General features: G+C 39.6%; 1 protein-coding gene across 1 annotated transcript; it reads right to left on the bottom strand.

The window, feature by feature from the left end:
• Positions 1 to 774: 774 nt before the first annotated feature.
• On the bottom strand, positions 775 to 8977 carry LOC139465010 (uncharacterized). The gene is made up of 5 exons (XM_071246677.1): positions 8811 to 8977; positions 6545 to 6653; positions 6140 to 6253; positions 4916 to 4994; positions 775 to 2801 (listed from the first exon to the last, which is right to left on the bottom strand). Exons 1-5 carry the CDS (start codon positions 8900 to 8902, stop codon positions 2710 to 2712), a joined length of 486 nt encoding a protein of 161 aa, XP_071102778.1. The 5' UTR covers positions 8903 to 8977; the 3' UTR covers positions 775 to 2709.
• Positions 8978 to 20257: the final 11280 nt, after the last annotated feature.

The raw sequence follows: 20257 nt of genomic DNA, 5'->3' as shown, positions 1-20257 counted from the left end.
TGTCTGCCCGGAGAACCGAAGGTGGGTGGCCATGCGATACCTAAAGATGTCAAAGATGGTACTTGTTGTTTCCCTGCCTGGTGCTTGGAGATAAAGCAAGGACTGGTCAGCTCAGGGTCAGTACGTTGGTGGTGTGACAGGTTTGTTTTCCTTTGTTTGACTGCTCTTGATGCACTTTGTAGTTGAAACCATCAGTGCTTGGGTAAGTGAGTCAGTATGGTTTTTACTTTGCTTTTAGAAATACTCCAGCAATATCACGGCAGGGGACACCAGAAATGGGCTTCACATATTGTACCAATGTCTGGAATCGAACCCGGTTCTTCAGCGAGACGAGCAAACGCTTTAACCCCTAGGCTACCCGACCGCTTCCATCTGTGCTTGGACATCTCGATGATATCATATGTACAATTCTTAAATATCCCTGGCAATTGATTTGTGTTGTTTGTTGTTGTTGTTGTTTGTTTGTTTTGTTGTTGTTGTTTTTGGGGGGAGAGATACAATGGTATGTCAATACTAAAGGTCATAACCTGATAAAACTTTGTTTACCACCTCTGGAGAAAGATTTACTTAAGGTCAAGCTTCCTTAATCTTGTAGGAGGTTGCTGTAGGAGGCATGCAATGGAATGTAATGGGCTACTTTGGTTCTTGCAAGTATTAGCAAACACTTTTCTAGTTCATTCTCCTTTTCACCTACCCAAGTTAAAATATGAAGGATTATTGAACTGAAAAGAACCTTTAAATGCACAACCACTGAAATCAATGACAAGATACAAATTCTTCAAAACATTTAATTTACAGTATCAAAAGTACATCCAAAGATATTCATACACACATCCGTACTAGATCTGGCCAACATATACAAAATAATCTATCAAAAAGCTCTGCTGTAAATACTCTTCATGTATTTGAAGTCTAGAAGAAACAAAATTTTCAGATTGTGTATGTACAATAATTATTTGTTGAGATATTGAATGGATTCCTCACAAGGTTTGTTATTTGTCAAATGTTAACATGGTGAGTCATCATGGTAAATCTGACCAACCAAAAGCAACTTTTACATAGTAAGCCCCTTTGGATAATATTCCAGTTATATCCCTGGGCGTCGCCACAATGTGGGATGAGAGAAGGTGATGCCATTCATAGATGTTTACCACTTTTGTAAAACACAGACCATGAATATTAAGGCAAATCTAAGATTCTGACATGCGGATCCTGGTACAACAAAGGGACATTACTCAAAAAGCGCTTGCAATAACAGTAAAATGTATTAAAGATGTCTAACAGCAATAATGTTAGTAAGAATACCAGTGGAGACATGTTGTGGGGTTGTGGATAAAGCAAGCACTGAAATTCAATAATATTTTGGACTTTTAGTGAGGGTAGTAACAGTATTGCCAGAACATGTCACCCTCTATGTGGAGAAACTAAACAACTAACAATCATGTCAAAAGAATCGCATACAGTGCTAACAAGAGATCACTGCCTTTGTCATAAATGTTTATCAAGTTTTTCTCATATTCTCACACACAGAAATCCACAGCTGCACACAAATAGACACATAAGTTTTCAATACCCCTGTATCATACAAGGCCGAAGCATATAGTGGTAACCAAAAAATACATTTTTAGTTGTGTACAGGTATAAATACCTGTGCTTGAAATAAGTAAAAATTGCAGAGAAACACATGGCAGCAACATTGGTGTGAGAAAGAGGTAACATATATCCAGGGTTTACCCTAGGCTCTTAAAACTGGGGGCCATTATGACTCCTTAGCTGAACTATAGGGAGTCATATGTTTTTCGAAGGGGGTCATTTTAACAAAATACTAATTGATGTTAGATTCCGTAATGAATTAAATTTGTAATACGGCGATATTTACTGATATATTGGCTAGTGAACAAACCCCTTCCGATTGATCAATGTACACAAGACTTATTTATTCGTGTATAATACGTTAGTTATATGCATCCTATTTATTGGCAATTAAATTCTGGAAAAATATCTGTCATATATAAACAATTTCAGCCTGTCAGCATAAACCATGAAATGTATGATCTTTCAACTCTTTTTTTTTTTCACCAAAATAATATTCAAATAAGAGCCCCCTATTTCTAATGTTCAGAGCACCCTGGGCTCTTATTATGTCGAATTCGGTATTATCTTGTTTCTCTAATCAAGCTGTTTAAATTATGTTTTAAGTACTTATCTACTCTCTACACAGTTCTTAATCTAATTACATGTAATTTGTAATGTCCAATGTTTGTTATTATATTCGCAGATAACGGATTGATATAGACTGATAAAGGTGACAGTGACTGACAGGAAATACAACCACCCCTCTAGGCAACTATTGAAACTTCATTCTGATTGGCTGCAACCGAGAGCTTGCCAGTAGGGCTGTTCCAGTTTTTAGGTATTAGGTTTGCCAACATTAGGTGAAGCTGACATCAGTCATATTTTATTGTCAAGGGATATGTCTGTTTCAAATATTAATGTTCCGACAGTATAGTGCAATTAATTGATTTGACAGTCAGAATGATCTGCATCATGACTGACACAATGGAGATAATACTGCGTATTTTCTCTTTAGATTGTGTCAAATACGCAGGTTTTCTGTGTCAGGGCAAACCCTGCATATAGATTTTAGATAACAACAAGCAGAAGGCATGGGCCCACATGTTTTACACATCCCACATGGTATACGTTTGTTTAATATTTTTCACAGTTTGCTGAGGAGAACTGTGTACAGGTGCTGTCACTGGCCGTCTCCTTGTAGCCTTGAGATTTGTCAAGTCCAGCCCCTTCAAGAAACAAAACAAAAAGTTAGAACAATGATAATAGGTGGTGAGGTGAAATGGGGTTTAACGTCGCGTCCAAGATTATTGCACTTATATAGCCACGTGTATGTATGTGTGTGTGTCTGCTTGTACTAGTCCGTACTGATACCGATGTATCATGCTAGCACACTGAGATACCATGCCGCAGTTTAACATGAATACCCCACTCAGACACAGTATACTGACTCCAAGCCGACCAGTCCTTGTTTTAGTCCCTTAATGCCGAGCGCCAGACAGGGTAACAACAAGTACCATCTTTGAACATTTTTTGGTATGACGCGGCTGGGGATCGAACCCTGGACCTTCCGCTCTCCGGGCGGACGCTCTACCATTAGACCAAATGATAATAGGTAAAGTTGTATAAGATGATGATGGTTAAATCAGGTAGGGTGAGGTGAAAAAGTTAATGTCACATTCAATATTCCTGTACTCACATAGCGACATGCATGCACGTATGTGAGTGGCTGCTTGTACAAGTCTGGACTTTATAGAGCTATTTTAACTGGGATACCCCAACAGACACAGTATACTAACTAGGCCTGGGACGAGTCCAAATTTACTACCTGGGTACCCATCCCGCTATTACCCGACCCTACCCGGGTACCCACTGTAGGTCTCAAGAAATAGGTACAAATGTCCGTTTGGAATAGTTTCATCATAGCCCTGGCAAAATGTATTTAGATACTCGTATAAAACGATCTGGTCCTGCATACTGAAGTTGACTGAAGTTAAATCTTTATTCAAACATATAAAGTCAGAAGGAATGCGTGCAGAGCCAGAAAGAAATGCAAACATTAGTCACTTATAGTGTAACCGTGGAAGTTCTAGATAATGCTTGCCATTAAACAATATATCACATGACTAACCATGGGTCCGATTAGTCCTGTGGGTATCCGGGTCCTACTCAGGAACCACCCCACCCGAGTACCCGAGTTACCTGTCCCAACCCTAATACTGATCCAAAGCCAACCAGTCCTTGTATTATGCCCTTATGCCGAGCTCCTGGCAGGGTAGTAACAGACTTCTACACCATGAAGATGTGGTTGGTAACTACCATGTATTTTATGTTATTATTTATTCCTATGAATGAGTGATTGAGTTGCAAGATTCAATCCTTATCTGTGCGGCCTGCAAGTTTGGGTGACCCCAGATCTCATTAATTGCTATGTACTTATATGTTTGTTTGTTGTTTAACGCCGCACTCAGCAATAATTCCAGCTATATGACGGCAGTCTGTAAATAACTGAGTCTGGACTAGACAATCCAGTGACTGACATCATGACCATAATTCTACACAATTGGGATACAACGACATGCATTAACAAAGTAAGTGAGGCTGACCACCTGATCCCGTTAGTGGCCTCTTACAACAAGCATGGGCTGCTGAAGGGATACTTGAAGACATTGTTAACAGGCATTGCAAACTGTTTTCATTGAAATATCTAAGCAGGAATCGTTTCCTTCAAAAGTGAAATACCATATTCGCCATATTAAGAGCCCTGCTCTAATAAGCACTTCCTGAATAACCACCTGTAAGTAATCTTTGTAAACTTCCCCTACAAAGACTGAAACTTTACATGACAGTCCATATTTTCTTGTGTATATTACATATTTTTTTTGTTTAACATAAAATAGTAGCGTGAGGGGTATATGATTGTCTATTCACTATTATCAAAACCTTTTTTGTTTCATCAATGTTCAATCTATGAAAACAAACCTAACTTGTGTATTGAATACACAATGCCATTTAGAAAGTGGTCAAATGTAACTAATGTTATATTTGGGATAACACTTTCTTAGTAAAGTACAGATTCTAGTACTTTTGGGGCTGAGTGGGTTAGATCGCTGACTTTGTGTGCTGGCGATTAGGTGCCTCACCCTGGCAGGTGTGGGTTCGAATCCCAGACGGGACTCAACCCCAAAAGTACTAGAATCTGTACTTTACTAAGAAAGTGTTATCCCAAATATAACATTAGTTAAACTTGTGTATTGTTTAAATAATCTTCCCTTTTGTCAATTTTCTGAATGCTCAGGTACTTATTACAGCGAATACGGTAGGTTGCTATGTTACGGCGTACCAACAATGAGGTTGTGGAGGTTGCAGTAGTTAGTGCCGTAGTCAAGGACAGCATACCAGGTCTCTGACGTGCTGTATCCCTGGGAATAAATGGACAGGTGATATATATAATTCTGGTATAGGTATACAATGCTTATCATTTGTATTTATTATATACTGAAACACTAGCTGTGATGTCATAGTGGAGAGACGTCTGCCATTTTGTTTTGTTTACACAGCATTAATCTACATGACAATGAAGTGAATTTCTGTTATTCTCGGCATATTGAAGACGCAAAATTGGGTATTGTGTTGGCGTGGGGGTGTACTAGTTCATCAAACAAAAACATTTTTTGAATGCCATTTCTTGAAATTTCCAACCGAAGAGGCTGATTTAGCGAGCAAAACAAACTTGGTTACGAAAATATATTGAGCATTCATTGTTACATATAATCCATGACTGGCTACCCTCATACAACCATTGCAAGTCTATTTGGAGGCACTACACGACTTCCAGATCTTGTGGTAGCAGTCACAACGGTAGATGATGTACATATTATTATAACGGTTTACACAGCAGTATTAAGTGAACCAACCATCACTAGACCATACAATTTTTTAACACCTAACATTCATTTGTATAGAAAACATATTTAGCTTAAATAGCCCTATGCTAATTGTTTGCCATAAAGACAGATTATTAACAATGTGTTGACAATGCTAGGTGTCAATCTACACCTGGGACATTTTACTCAAGAAGAACTGTCTCACGAATTATTTTGTATTGACAAACATCCATTTTATTTAGAAATTTCAGGATAGCGTTAACCATGAAAATGTGTTACCAAGTCTTTCTGTGTTAACATCAGACTGATTTTCTTCAATTGGTAGATCTTCCTCGCTTTCCTTGCTGCTGTCAAGACTACTTTGATTAACCACTGGCTCATATCGATATGGGCGAATATGTGTAAGGACATAGAGTGAAAACTCAATGTTTTCATCGACAACATTGTCAGGCGATGCCATAACTAACGCTAGCTAATCTACCAAACACTAAAAAGAAACAGTGATCGTCTGCAAGTCAAGTCTCCACTATGACGTCATGTCACATGATGACAACATTTAACGTTTTTTTCACAAATATAGCCTTTAGAATTTTTTCTTCAAGATACCTGTTTTAATATGCTTCATAAATGATTTAGTTTACTGTAAATCTCCGTTAAGCAACCTTCAAATCAGTACTTACATTGACATTGCAGACGTTGGTGGCCTGTGAAAAGGTGAAGGTCAAGTCATCAACGTAGTGTTTCTCAGGGGTTTCGTGGGTCGCCTTCACCTGTGTGGCCGTACTGGACACCAGCTGAAAGTTGACAAGCATGAATACAACAGAGGCTGGGATTTTCTTAAAAACATGTATTTTCTGAACTGTAAGCATGGTAAGGAGAGACAGGATTTTATCAAATATTCTTAAAAAATGTTCTGGGGGCACCCGGGTCCTTCTCAGTACCAACTTGATCCGATTATCTGAGTTACCTGCCCCAGCCCTAGCAATGACTATAAGACGAGTGCCAGTTTCTATCAGTGATGTGGAGACCTAAAAAACTGAAGATATAAATGATACTTTAGCCTAAACATGACGTTCTGCATTTACCTTGTAGAAACATTTCTCTCCTCCATTAGCACAGCCTGCATCGCCCTCCCATGTTCCTATCTGTTTCACAATGGCTCTGCTCACATTCATGCACGGCAGTGAAAACGTCCTGAAAGAGTTACGCAGACATAAATAATGGTCAAACAATACTAGGGCAATGGTTTCATGTAGGGCTGGGACGGGTAACTCGGGTAACCGGGTCGGGTGATTGGTTAGTTGGTTGGTTGTTTTACGCCGCACTCAGCAATATTCCAGCTATATGATGGCGGTCTGTAAATAATCGAGTCTGGATCAGACAACCCAGTGATTAATATCATGACCATCGATCCACGCAATGGGGATCGATGACATGCATCAACCAAGTCAGTGAGCCTGACCATCTGACCCTGTTAGTCGCCTATTACGACAAGCATAGTCGCCTTTTACGGCAAGCATGGGTTGCTGAAGACCTATTCTACCCCGGATCTTCACAGGTTCTGGGTCGGCGGGGTACTGAGTAGAACCCGGGTACCCACAGGACTACCCGCACCCGTGGTTAGTCACGTGATAATATTGTTTAATGGAAAAAATTATCCAGAACTCTATACACGATAAATGATAAATGTTCATCTTTCTTTCTGGCTTTGCGCACATTCCATCTGACTTTATATGTTTGCATAATGATAAAACATCAGTCAACTTCAGTGTATGCATAACCAGATCGGTTTACACAAGTATCTAAATTTATTTTGACAGGAGTATGGTTAAACTATTCCGAATCGGACATGTTTTACCTATCACTTGAGACCTACAGCAGGTAGGGTCAGGTAATAGGGGTCTGGGTACCTGGGTAGTAAATTTGGACTTGTCCCAGCCCTAGTACCCATAGCACATTTTCAGAGTGTTGCATCGCTACACAAACCGCATGTTTGAAAAAGAGGCACAAAAATATGGACGTCAGATAAGTTCATAAGGAACCGAGCAATTGATATTCTGTCTTTTTGTGTATCGAGATGAGATATGTTTTCAGCTACAGCTATAAAACCAGATATTGCTTAATGAATAACTGAGCCTGAATTATTTTTAAGAAAAACACCTTGCAACAATGTCATTTTTGTGGCAGACAATTTATTTTTTTTCAATAACGTAAAGCATAATTATATTTTCTTCAAGAATTTTTGGGGACAATTATCTCGACAAAGGCCCGGGTTCAATTCCCCATATGGATACAATGTGTGAAGGCCATTTCTGATGTCCTCAGCCCTGATATATTGCTGGAATACTGCTAAAAGCAGCTTAAAACCATACTCAATCCGTCTTCTATGACATATAAATGTGACCCGCCAGGAGAAAAGGGACCTTATGGGTGCTAGGAAACAGTTGTGCTGTGACGTCATAAGACGTTTGAGTCGACTTACTTCAGTGAAAATGGCCATGTGTGTGGCCTGTACAAAAGCAGAGCTCCAGGTAAGTTTTATTTTTGTAGCGTATCTGTAATGTTCGTTGCGTATTTGATATGCTTGGATTTTATTTTACTGCATATTTCTGCATTTCTGATGCGTATTTTACGCACATACGCAGCTTATCTGGAGCTCTGCAAAAGTAACTTATTTCTCTCTCGTTAGTTCATAAGGTAAACATTATTTTAAAACCTTTCAGCATACATGTCTACTTTCATTTCATCAGACATTACATCTAAAAACTGCAATTATTACATAAACAGGTATAAGTCACAAAAAATGAGTTATAATTTTTGTGTTCCGAAGATAATGTAGTTCTAAAATATAATTGAAAGTCAAAATGTGATTTTTTCACCCATAAGGTCACTTAAATTATCTCATGGTTGGTCACATATATGAGAATGTACTTCTCTGAAACTTATTAGAAGATTCATCGAAATTTCAAGATGTAATGTTAGATTTTCAAGTTTTAATATAGATATAATATGAGTTCTAAAATGATAGGATAAAACTAATGCCAAATATGAAATGTTCTGCAGTTGTCTTTTACAGACGCTTCGTTCAATATGTACAGTAAAGAGTTACTTCCCTTTAAACTTGTCCCATTTTCGATCACATGTTCTCCTTGATTGTCTTTCGTAATCAACACCAAAGAAAGACTCCTGAAACCGTCACTGAAATTTGTTGTATATTACTCGGTACCATAACCGTATTACTGCCATTGCGCCTGGCAACAAAATATACGTACTGTTATGGCGTAAACAAGAATGATACATGAATTCACAAAACTCCGTCTTGGAAATTCGGGTTCAGAAAGACGGACTCACCAGTTAACTTTGCACGAAGCATGAATGGGTCCGAGAAAGCCCTCAGTAGCAACGACAAGGCAAATCACCGCCAGCACTATGCACGACTTCATTTTCTCGTTCCGAAGGCAGAAAGTTTTGAATACAGCCTATTCTCTCGTTATGCAAGCCTGTGTGTCATGTGATTTTGCATGTGACCGTTGTGATCACGTGACTCTAAACTTTACACCCGATTGTTATATATCATATATCAAGATGTCATAGAATTACATGTTTTATTTTGGTGAGACGATAGTGATGGTATTTATAAGAACGCGGGTTATATCAGTTATTATATATGACGTATGAAACGACGACAGGTTGATTGATGTATTCTCCTGGGATAAAATTCAAAGGCAACATCAGGCCCCAGAGAGCAATTCCCCGAGAATTTTGAGAGTAATTACCCAGGACTGATTGTTGCCTTTGTTATATTCTTTTTTCCCCATGAGTACCCGGATGATATAACAGAATTCTTGACTAGTTCGCGACCTGTGCTGCGCAATTCGTAAGCGCATTTGTCACTTCAGGGCGTATCGTCACATTGATCAACAAAATGAAATACAGTTTTGGAAATAATAAGGAAATGTAGGTATCTTTGTGGGTAGCATCAGTAACGGTGAAGAAGTTTTGATAAGTCACTTGCTTGGTAATTGTGCGATTTTCCTTTACACTATTTTGACTTGCAACACAAATTTAATATTTCACCCGAGCATTGCTTATTTCATCGTGTTTATATTTTTACTGTCAACATGTGCAAAATTTTCACTTAGAATATTTATTAAACGCCAAAATATTCCGTTATTTTACAAATTGATTGAAACATATGTCCATCTGTATTATTATAGTAACAAATTCCAAACACTTTTACTCATCATCTAGTTGTGACTGGAAATGTTAGGATTTGAAAGTACATTTGTATATTGTTTGGCTTCTAATCCAAGCATGATTAATCTATTGTGATGATTTGACCGTCTTGATATTTTTTAGTCAATCTGTTGAAAAATGGAGAGATTTTTCAGTCAGTTTGTAAAATTAGTTCATGTAAGGCTGAACACGCAAACACGTTGTGTATATCTGTATAGACTTTATATAGACACGCCATACTGAGTTACACTTTGAAATACACCAGTGGGGACCCCGAGTAAGAATATTGGCCCACAGTACGCTGTGCTTTTTGTAAAGGGCGACAATATGGATCTTGTGGTCAGGCTCGCTATCTTGGTCGAATGCATGTGATCGTAACCCATTCTTACTTACTTATTTATATTGGAGATTTAACGTGCGTTTTCCGACTGCAAGTGTAAGTCGCACACGGGCCCGGCCAGGCCATTTAATGTTTCCTAAAAGGGGAAAAGTGAGTTTGTGTAAGCCAGGAGGGGGGCTTTAGGAGTTGCTTATATAGTAATTTTGAAATTTTGAGATTTGGAATGAATGCCAAGAGTGGGTGGAGGACGAACTAAGGGAGCTGTGTTTGTTGGGTGGTTGTTAGATTAGGTAGTTTTGGTTTTAATATTTCATTTGGGGTTTAAATGCGACTAATTAGGCCTGTTTTAATTAGGTATATGCCTAAGGCTTTGAATTTTTCTAATTTATTTTGTGGATTTAGGATTGATTCTAGTGTAAGTAGATATTTATTAATAACTAGAGCACCACCTAGGTGGTGCTCTGACGTCATCAAGGTCACATGACTGTCAGTGTCTCATTAAAATGCAGAATAACTCATTAATATTCAAATGTATGCATGACGTCACAGGTCAGTTAGGTTAATAAAGGGTCAACTGACCAAATGCAATCATGCAATAAATGACTTGACCATTCGTTAACCGTAGAACACGGGATAGTAATGAATGTCCCTATATGGACATGATACTACGACCGGGGTTGGGTTGGGTCTTGACTCACGCAGAATGGAATGTCATTGTGAGACCATTTTGGCGCGAGAACATGTGGTGAACATTTGAACCTTTTGCTTTGAAGACATTTCTCTGTGCACATTCGGTGGCCGGCTATGTGTGGTAGGATTAAAAAAAAATGCCCAGGAACAGGTGCATGTAGAAAGATCTCCCGATATTCAATTACATTCATTAAGGGTCAACTGACCGGATGTAATCATGCAATTAATTACTTGACCATTCGTTAAACGTAGAACAACACGTGTCTAAAAACAAGATGGCGGACGTTGCCATGAACGCTCACGGGCTGTCACGTGTCCTCGGTTTGAATCTCGCGCCTGACCTACAAGTCAGTTCTATGAGGCACCATTCCACATCTCAGGCTACGTTGATCCATAAGTGCAATAACTCATTCATTGTGAAATATAATCATGACGTCACATGTCAGAAAGAGTAATGAGAGGTCTGTTGTTCCAATGCAAGAAGGAAATGTGTTAATGAGTCCTTCATTAAGTGAGAACAAAGCATAGTAATGAGTGTCCCTATATGGAAGTGGCTACTACGAGGTTAAAATGTGATTCACGGGGAAAGGAATGTCATTGTTAGACATATTCCATTGATTTCGTGTTGTTATGACTGTCACATGTGGCAAAGAGAGGTGTGAGTTGAATTTCCATAGAAACCACATGCCCAGTTCTTAACTCTTCTAGTGTTACCTCTTATAAGTTCCTTTTAACATTCAGTTGTCATGACAACTAAATAAAAAAATAAGGGTTAACAGTCTTGACTCCAAGAGGTCAGCTCTGAGAAATATAGAGTCGGTATCGCGAAACCCGTGTGTTGAAGACTGCAAAGTATGCCAGTCTGGTCTGAGACGTTTTAATACTGTAAAATTACATTCTTTTTCTAAAAGATGTTTGGAGTTCAAAATGTCGATTCAGTTTCCTTTTTTCAATGGAAAAATACTCGTTTAACCCATACCCAGAATCATTTTCATGAGAAAAAATAGAGTGAAATAACGTAGTTTAGTGGATTACTTCTAAGAGATAAGATTACTTGAGCATTCATTAACAAAGAACAATGGATAGTAATGAATATCCTTATATGGAAACTTAGGTCACCAATCCCTCATTAATATGCAAGATAACTCATTAATGTGTAAATGTATAAGTGATGTATCAGGTGAATTAGATGAATACAGGGTCAACTGACCAGATGCAATTTACTTACATTAACAAAGAACAATGGATAGTAATGAATATCCTCATATGGAAACTTGACATCGCACGCGAAATGGAATGTTATTGCGACTGAATTTTGCCGCCTTTTTGTACCTTTTCTCCATGCTCATTCGGGGGGGCTGCGTCTGCTGAGATTATCAGCCCAGGAATAAGAGTGTGATCTATGTCCATATGTGTTATAAAACTCAACGGTCGTGTTGAGTGACTGACATTTTCACTCTAACCTTGGTGACAGATAAGACGTCCGTTTTCAAAATGAAGAGAGTTTCAGAGGATATATTTGGACCTACAGTCATTTTCACAAAGCATAGCATGACCAAGTCGAGAAAAACATGTCGGAGAAAATCAATGGCATCAAAGGGGTCACCGAAGAGACTGGTTGCATCTAAGAAGAAAAAGATGACAACCAAGAAAGCGAAAATGACTATACTGAAAATGCAACCCGTGTCGAAAGTAAAGGCTGTTGTGAAACGAATCCGACCTGCCTTGAAGCGTCGCATTGCTGAAGGAAATAAAAGAATGCTTCAGACCCTCTCATCGGGCACTTGTATTTGATCACTATGGAGTTTACCACCTGTCCAGACTGAGACAAGAGTTTTACGCGAAAAGATAATCTACAGAGACATCAGAAGCAGGTGCACAGGTCAACTCAAGACTCGCCTTCTCTTCTTCCTCCTCTGGATAAACACCCTCCTCCTCCTCCTCTGGATAAACACCCTCCTCCTCCTCCTCCTCTGGATAAACACCCTCCTCCCCCTCCTCCTCCTCTGGATAAACACCCTCCTCCTCCTCCTCCTCTGGATAAACACCCTCCTCCTCCTCCTCCTCCTCCTCTGGATAAACACCCTTCTCCTCCTCCTCCTCCTCCTCTGGATAAACACCCTCCTCCTCCTCTGGATAAACACCCTCCTCCTCCTCCTCCTCCTCCTATGGATAAACACCCTCCTCCTCCTCCTCCTCCTCCTCTGGATAAACACCCTCCTCCTCCTCCTCCTCCTCTGGATAAACACCCTCCTCCTCCTCCTCCTCCTCCTCTGGATAAACACCCTCCTCCTCCTCCTCCTCCTCCTCCTCCTCTGGATAAACACCCTCCTCCTCCTCCTCCTCCTCCTCCTCCTCCTCTGGATAAACACCCTCCTCCTCCTCCTCCTCCTCCTCTGGATAAACACCCTCCTCCTCCTCCTCCTCTGGATAAACACCCTCCTCCTCCTCCTCTGGATAAACACCCTCCTCCTCCTCTGGATAAACACCCTCCTCCTCCTCCTCCTCCTCTGGATAAACACCCTCCTCATCCTCCTCCTCCTCCTATGGATAAACCCCCTCCTCCTCCTCCTCCTCCTCCTCTGGATAAACCCCCTCCTCCTCCTCCTCTTCCTCTGGATAAACACCCTCCTCCTCCTCTTCCTCCTCCTCCTCCTCTGGATAAACACCCTCCTCCTCCTCCTCCTCCTCCTCTGGATAAACACCCTCCTCCTCCTCCTCTGGATAAACACCCTCCTCCTCCTCCTCCTCCTCCTCCTCTGGATAAACACCCTCCTCCTCCTCCTCCTCTGGATAAACACCCTCCTCCTCCTCCTCCTCCTCTGGATAAACACCCTCCTCCTCCTCCTCCTCTTCCTCTGGATAAACACCCTCCTCCTCCTCCTCTGGATAAACACCCTCCTCCTCCTCCTCCTCCTCTGGATAAACACCCTCCTCCTCCTCCTCTGGATAAACACCCTCCTCCTCCTCCTCCTCCTCTGGATAAACACCCTCCTCCTCCTCCTCCTCTTCCTCTGGATAAACACCCTCCTCCTCCTCCTCCTCTGGATAAACACCCTCCACCACAACCAACACCTCCTCTTCCTCCTCCTCCTCCTCCTCCTTCTACTCCTCAGGAAACCTGTGTCGAAAATAAAAAGCTGCTGTGAAATGAACCCAAGCTGTCTTTAAGCATTGCATGGGTGAAGGGTATTAAAGAATGGTTCAGACCCTTTTATCGCGCACTTGTATTTGTTCACTATGGAGGTTACCAACTGTCCAGACTGTGGCAAGAGTTTTGCGCGAAAAGATAATCTACAGAGACATCAGAAGCAGGTGCATAGATCAACTCAAGACTCGTCTTCTCTTCTTCCTCCTCTGGATAAACACCTTACTCCTCCTATTCCTCCTCTTCCTGATAAACACCCTCCTCCTCCTCCTCAGGAAATATCTCCACGTTTGCTTTCATCTCGGGAACACCAGCGACACGGACGATTCAAGTTCCTTATACCCTCCAATAGTATCGTTGTTGGACCCAGTGGATGCGGAAAGTCGGTGTTTGTCTTCAACCTATTACGTCGTGGATTCGTTCAACCCCTGCCCGACTGTATTGTCTGGTGTTATACTGTGTGGCAACCGCTTTACGATAGCATTCTTCAAACTTTACCTCAAGTACGGTTTGTGAAAGGAATACCTTACAATCTCGAAGATGAAAACTTCTTCAAAGCCCGTAATCAGAACATGATGGTGTTGGATGACTTTTTGTCTGAAGCAAAGAATGACAATCGGATTTCCCGTCTGTTTACCCAAACCTCCCACCACAAAAATGTCATTATATTTTTGCTATTGCAAAACCTCTTCCCGAGAGGTAAGGAATCTAGGGACATTGCTCTAAATTCTCATTATGTCACACTTTTCAATTCGCCAGTGGACAGACAGCAGGTGAAGTTATTCGCCAGAAGAATATTTCCTGAAGACATTGGTAAATTTATGACTCTTTATGAAAGGGCTGTTGAAACCCCTTATGGACACCTTACAGTGGATCTCAAACCCGGTACAAGTGAGAAGAATAGATTACATGTCAACTTCTTGACAACCAGCGACAATCAACCTAATCACAGTGCTTCACAACAACAACAACAACAACAACAACAACAACAACAACGGGTAAAAGATGTCTCTCTAGCATTAGACGTGCAGACAGCTCCTGACATTCATGCTGATCACACTTCGAAAGAAAGGTCTCTAAGCTCTGAAGACGACGACGTTGAAACAGCATCCATCTCGAGTGACGACACAGGACCTTTTACCATGGCCACTGCGTGTACTGACTGCGGCGTATTGATAGACAATATGCACGATCTACAGCGACATATTAGATCATGGTGTCCAGCAAACAACAACTTGAAATGCAAAAGAAAATGTCTCAGATACGAGAGTGACGACAACGGTGACGACGATGAGGAACGACTTCCTGAACAGAAAGGTGGAGGTCTCGCTGTCAAACGTCGTCGCTGGAAGCCGCCAAACACCGACGTGGATGCGGAGGAGTGGCAAAATGTTGGTTTACAACGCATCTGGAATCGTGTGTACAACATCAAGCACGACGCAATGAAACTCAAGAGGAAAAAGTACAGACAACAGGGTCGAACAGAAGAATGGATTGACAGAAAAATGAAACAGATGTGGGAAAGCGAATTGACCGACAGTCTCAAAAGTGTCATAGAGTTCTCCCAATATTTTAGACAGGCGCCTCTATTTCAACCCATCCTAGACAGCCTGAGCGATATGGATCCTGGCACTGATCAATCTATTATCAAAAACAAGATCGCTCGTTTCACGAAAACTGTGATGAAAGACATTCTGACTCGTGTAGACATACCTGAAGCAGATAGTGACACTGAATCTATCTCAGCCGCCGATGATGGCGATGACGAGCAGAGCGAGCAAGAATAAAAACCTTGCTCTCGTGTTACAACCCTTCAGTTGAGATTTTGTGTTACCCAAAGCAATGACACGGAAGAATCGGTCACCGAGTCGAGGTAAAGGAAGAAGATTTGGACTTATCCATGTATTGAAAACAGGACCTGTCATTAAGTCAAAACAGATTTCTCTAAATGACAGCTCCCTGGCGTCGAAGAAACGCCTGGTCGTATACATCAGGAGACCGGTCAAGTTGGGACCTCCGGGACGCAAACATCTATAAATGTCACAAAGATGGTCGTCTCCATCAGGTGCATCTGAGTGGTGTATTTCATGTCGAGATTAAACACTTAACACATTTCTAAAATAATTGAACCGTCAAGGTTTTTAATCATTTTGTAAATCGTTGAAATCACTCGAACTCTACACTTGTAAAGTCAACACAATGTGCTGTTAATAAAAGCTTCATTACAGTTTACATTTCGTTGTTGTTTTAATTCATATTTCTATGATGTCATACATATGGTCAATATGCCTCTGGAAAGCAATTATCTCTACAAGCCGATCACACGACAGTTCGCTTGTGGTTTTTTTTGGTTATTTTTTTTTTAGTATCATACAGTTACTAACACGAACTTGTCTATAGTAAAACCACACTACTAACACTTCAATTCAACGAGAACTGTGAACCTACAGTGAGTGAGTGAGTATGGTTTTAAGCCGCTTTTTAGCAATATTCCATCAATATCATGGCGGGGGACACCAGAAATGGGCTTCACACATTGTACCCATGTCGGAAATCGAACCCGGGTCTTCGGCGTGACGAGCGAACGCTTTAACCAATCAGCTATATGACCGCCCCTCCGTACAGATTCACATCATAGATCTATCCAACTTCATTCGAGGTGCTCTGACGTCAGCACTTACAAAAAAAGGAGCTCTTTTCAACAAATTGTCACAGGATAGGTTTTCAATAGCCTATTTAGGCTGAAATTTGATTGTTAAAACGAACAAATGTCCAGCTTGGCACTCAAGGGGTTAAACTTTTGGAACTATATTTAAATGAGAATCTTGCGTGCCCGGAGACGTTAGAAAATTGGAATCTTTGTAAAACGGTTTAGTGTTAAATATTATTGTTTAATCACGTGTGTATACACGCAACGAATAAATATTATTGATGTGAGTGTATTGTCATTTTGTTTCTTTTTTAACATATACCCAACCTGATACAAAACAGTCAATTAACCTTGTGATATTCGCTGCAAGAGGTTTTGAGTTAAAGGTAATGAACGCTGTTATGTGACATGGTGAAATAATAGAAAAAAATATACAATAATTGGTACCAATAAACTTAAGAAATTTTGATTTGGTAAAACACAATGTATAACACTTAGCATGGATTTTTAAAATTTGCCGACTCGCAGACGAACTCGCATTAGTCTTTTCGTTCAAAATCGAAATGGATATATTTATTAAATCCAAAAATATGTACGGATGTACAAGTGCTATTCGATAACTAAACTAGGGAAAGATGCATATGAAAATCATGCACATGTTGCTGAGATGATCTCCTGACTTCTACATACTCTTTGGACGATATTAGACATAAACACAATTAACGAAAATTATTCTTATCACTGCAAATTAACACGAATATACAATCATACTGTAAGTAGGTCAAGGGTCAGATGCATTCGGGCAGTGTTTGAAGTAAAATGCTCGAATTTCAACTCGTGAAATAGTCGTTCCTTGGTTTCTCCTTTAATTACAACTACTCTGAATCAGGCATAATAGACACATACTTTGGAAGACATCCTCTCTCCGACTTTAATTTCTCGTGCAAAACACTGTATTCTCCCACCGAATATCATGTTTCCCACTTGATTTTGTTATAACACACAGAGGTGAAGTTTCCAGCTAACACCCCATGCTCTGAATTAATTTCCAATAATTATCAAATTGACTTCCAAGTTATCAGGCAACGACCATTCCGTTGGCTAGCTATCGCGGTATTATAATATGTAATTAGCAAACAATGGTTACATGGTCAGTTTGAAGTTAAAACTATCATGAAATATTACACAATGATTTTGCAAATTCATGCTTTGCAGAGTTAAAGGATATGGTTGTAAATTTCACACAGGCGAATTGGTGTTTTTTCATATAATTAGTGTTGTTCTTTTACAAAATTATATTCTGATATTCTTAGTATTCATCATGCCTTTATTGAATAGCATGTGTATAGTAACTCATACCATATGTGAACTTTCTACAACGGAGTGGAGCTGTGGTTAACCAACCCCCTCCATTCATAAGCAGGCTCACGATAAATGGCATGTGGTGACCTCAATTTCAGGAGGCTCTCTAGTCAGTATATCACAAAACAGCGACACGGACAAAACAAGGTGTTATGTGTATAACATATACCAACTCATTCTGAGTGTTGTAAAATAAACCTCACTTGTTACCATATAAGCAATATGATCTACTGTTAGATGCGTCGTCAACTGTGTACATAGTACACTTACTAAATATGGAAATAGTACTATGCCCATTGAGCGTTGTAAAGAAGGTGATCACGTGACTCCCCAGCGAATATATACTTGGTGAAGCTTGCGTTGAATTGATCATCGGGTTATCTTCCTGACCAGACAGAGGACACAATACACCAAACGATTAATCTTAAGGTTTTAAAAAGCTAATCATGCTAAATTCAGAATATTCTAACTTTATCTCGAGTCATAGAAATGTATCATGACAAGGGTTAACTAACACGATGCTCAGATCAACCTTTTAAAACCTTAAGATTAATCGTAACTGTTTTGTAAAAAGAGATAAAAAAAGACAATATAAGAATACATTGATCGATGTCTGACTTTATTAAAGAGCACATAGGTAAAGGTAACTACATCACTATGTCTCTTCATTATGATGGTTCTTCAATGGGACGTCATTTGTGGTGCACACATCCTGGAACAAAGGGAACATTGAATTTGTACTTGTACTCTTTTTTTTTTCCTAAATGAGAATTCGTTGGACTCATGATAACATAATAAACTCAATCAAGGGTTTTTTTCATACACATCATACATCATGCAGAAACAGACTATAACATCTACAACCAGGAATCGCAATGCCATAGCATGTACCCAAAAGTTGTGCGCCGCTCGCACAACAAAGTATAGTCTGTATCAGAAATCACTTTGTTACATTTCACAAAAAGTGAATTTTCATAAAATCACTATGAGTATTCTATTTCTTGCTTTGTAAAATGTTTAACGAGTGATGTTTTATCAACAACAACAACAACAAAAACAACAACAAAAAGAAGAAGAATTATATCTGATTTCTGTTGGGTATTAAACTCTACAAATGGATTAGTTAAATAAGAATCTGTTTTAAGTTTAACTGTTAAATAATCTGAATTATTTTGCCAAAAAGCATGGTGCACAAATGCATACATAACATTACAAAAATGCTTTACACAAATATGCATTAGAGGTAGACAGATGAGAAAGAAAGAAAACAGATTTCAATGTAACTAATTACATATCGGTAAATAATTTGTAAAAATATTTTGATTAAAATTATTACTCACCTAAGACGACTCTGACACAGCAGCACGTGACCTCCATTCTCCTCATTCATTCCGTCTTCAATACTGTCAGCAAGGTTAGAGTGTAAATGTCAGTCACTCAACACTACCGTTGAGTTTTATAGCACATATTGACATAAATCACACTCTTATTCCTGGGCTGATAATCTCAGCAGACGCAGCCCCCCGAATGAGCATGTAGAGAGGGGGCAAAAAGGCGGCAAAATTCAGTCGCAATAACATTCCATTTCGCGTGCGATGTCAAGTTTCCATATGAGGATATTCATTACTATCCATTGTTCTTTGTTAATGTAAGTAAATTGCATCTGGTCAGTTGACCCTGTATTCATCTAATTCACCTGATACATCACTTATACATTTACATATTAATGAGTTATCTTGCATATCAATGAGGGATTGGTGACCTAAGTTTCCATATAAGGATATTCATTATTATCCATTGTTCTTTGTTAATGAATGCTCAAGTAATCTTATCTCTTAGAAGTTATCTACTAAACTACGTTATTTCACTCTATTTTTTCTCATGAAAATGATTCTGGGTATGGGTTAAACGAGTATTTTTTCCATTGAAATAGGAAACTGAACCGACATTTTGAACTCAAACATCTTTGAGAAAAAAGAATAGAATTTTACAGTATTAAAACGTCATATACCAGACTGGCATACATTACAGTCTTCAACACACGGGTTTCGCGATACCGACTCTATATTTCTCCGAGCTAACCTCTAGCTAGGAGTCAAGACTGTTAACCCTTATTTTTTTTTATAGTTGTCATGGCAACTGTTTGTTAAAAGGAACTTATAATGGGTAACACGAGAAGAGTTAAGAACTGGACATGTGGTTTCTATGGAAATTTAACTCACACCCCTCTTTGCCACATGTGACAGTCATTACTACCGAAATCCATGCATCAATGGAATATGTCTAACAATGACATTCCTTTCCCCGTGAATCACATTTGAAACCTCGTAGTAGCCACTTCCATATAGGGACACTCATTACTATGCTTTGTT

Source organism: Haliotis cracherodii, unplaced genomic scaffold (assembly GCF_022045235.1).
Source record: "Haliotis cracherodii isolate W230 unplaced genomic scaffold, xgHalCrac1.p SCAF_17, whole genome shotgun sequence".
In the NCBI taxonomy this organism is placed as follows: domain Eukaryota; kingdom Metazoa; phylum Mollusca; class Gastropoda; order Lepetellida; family Haliotidae; genus Haliotis; species Haliotis cracherodii.
This window is presented reverse-complemented; position numbering and strand designations above follow the sequence as displayed.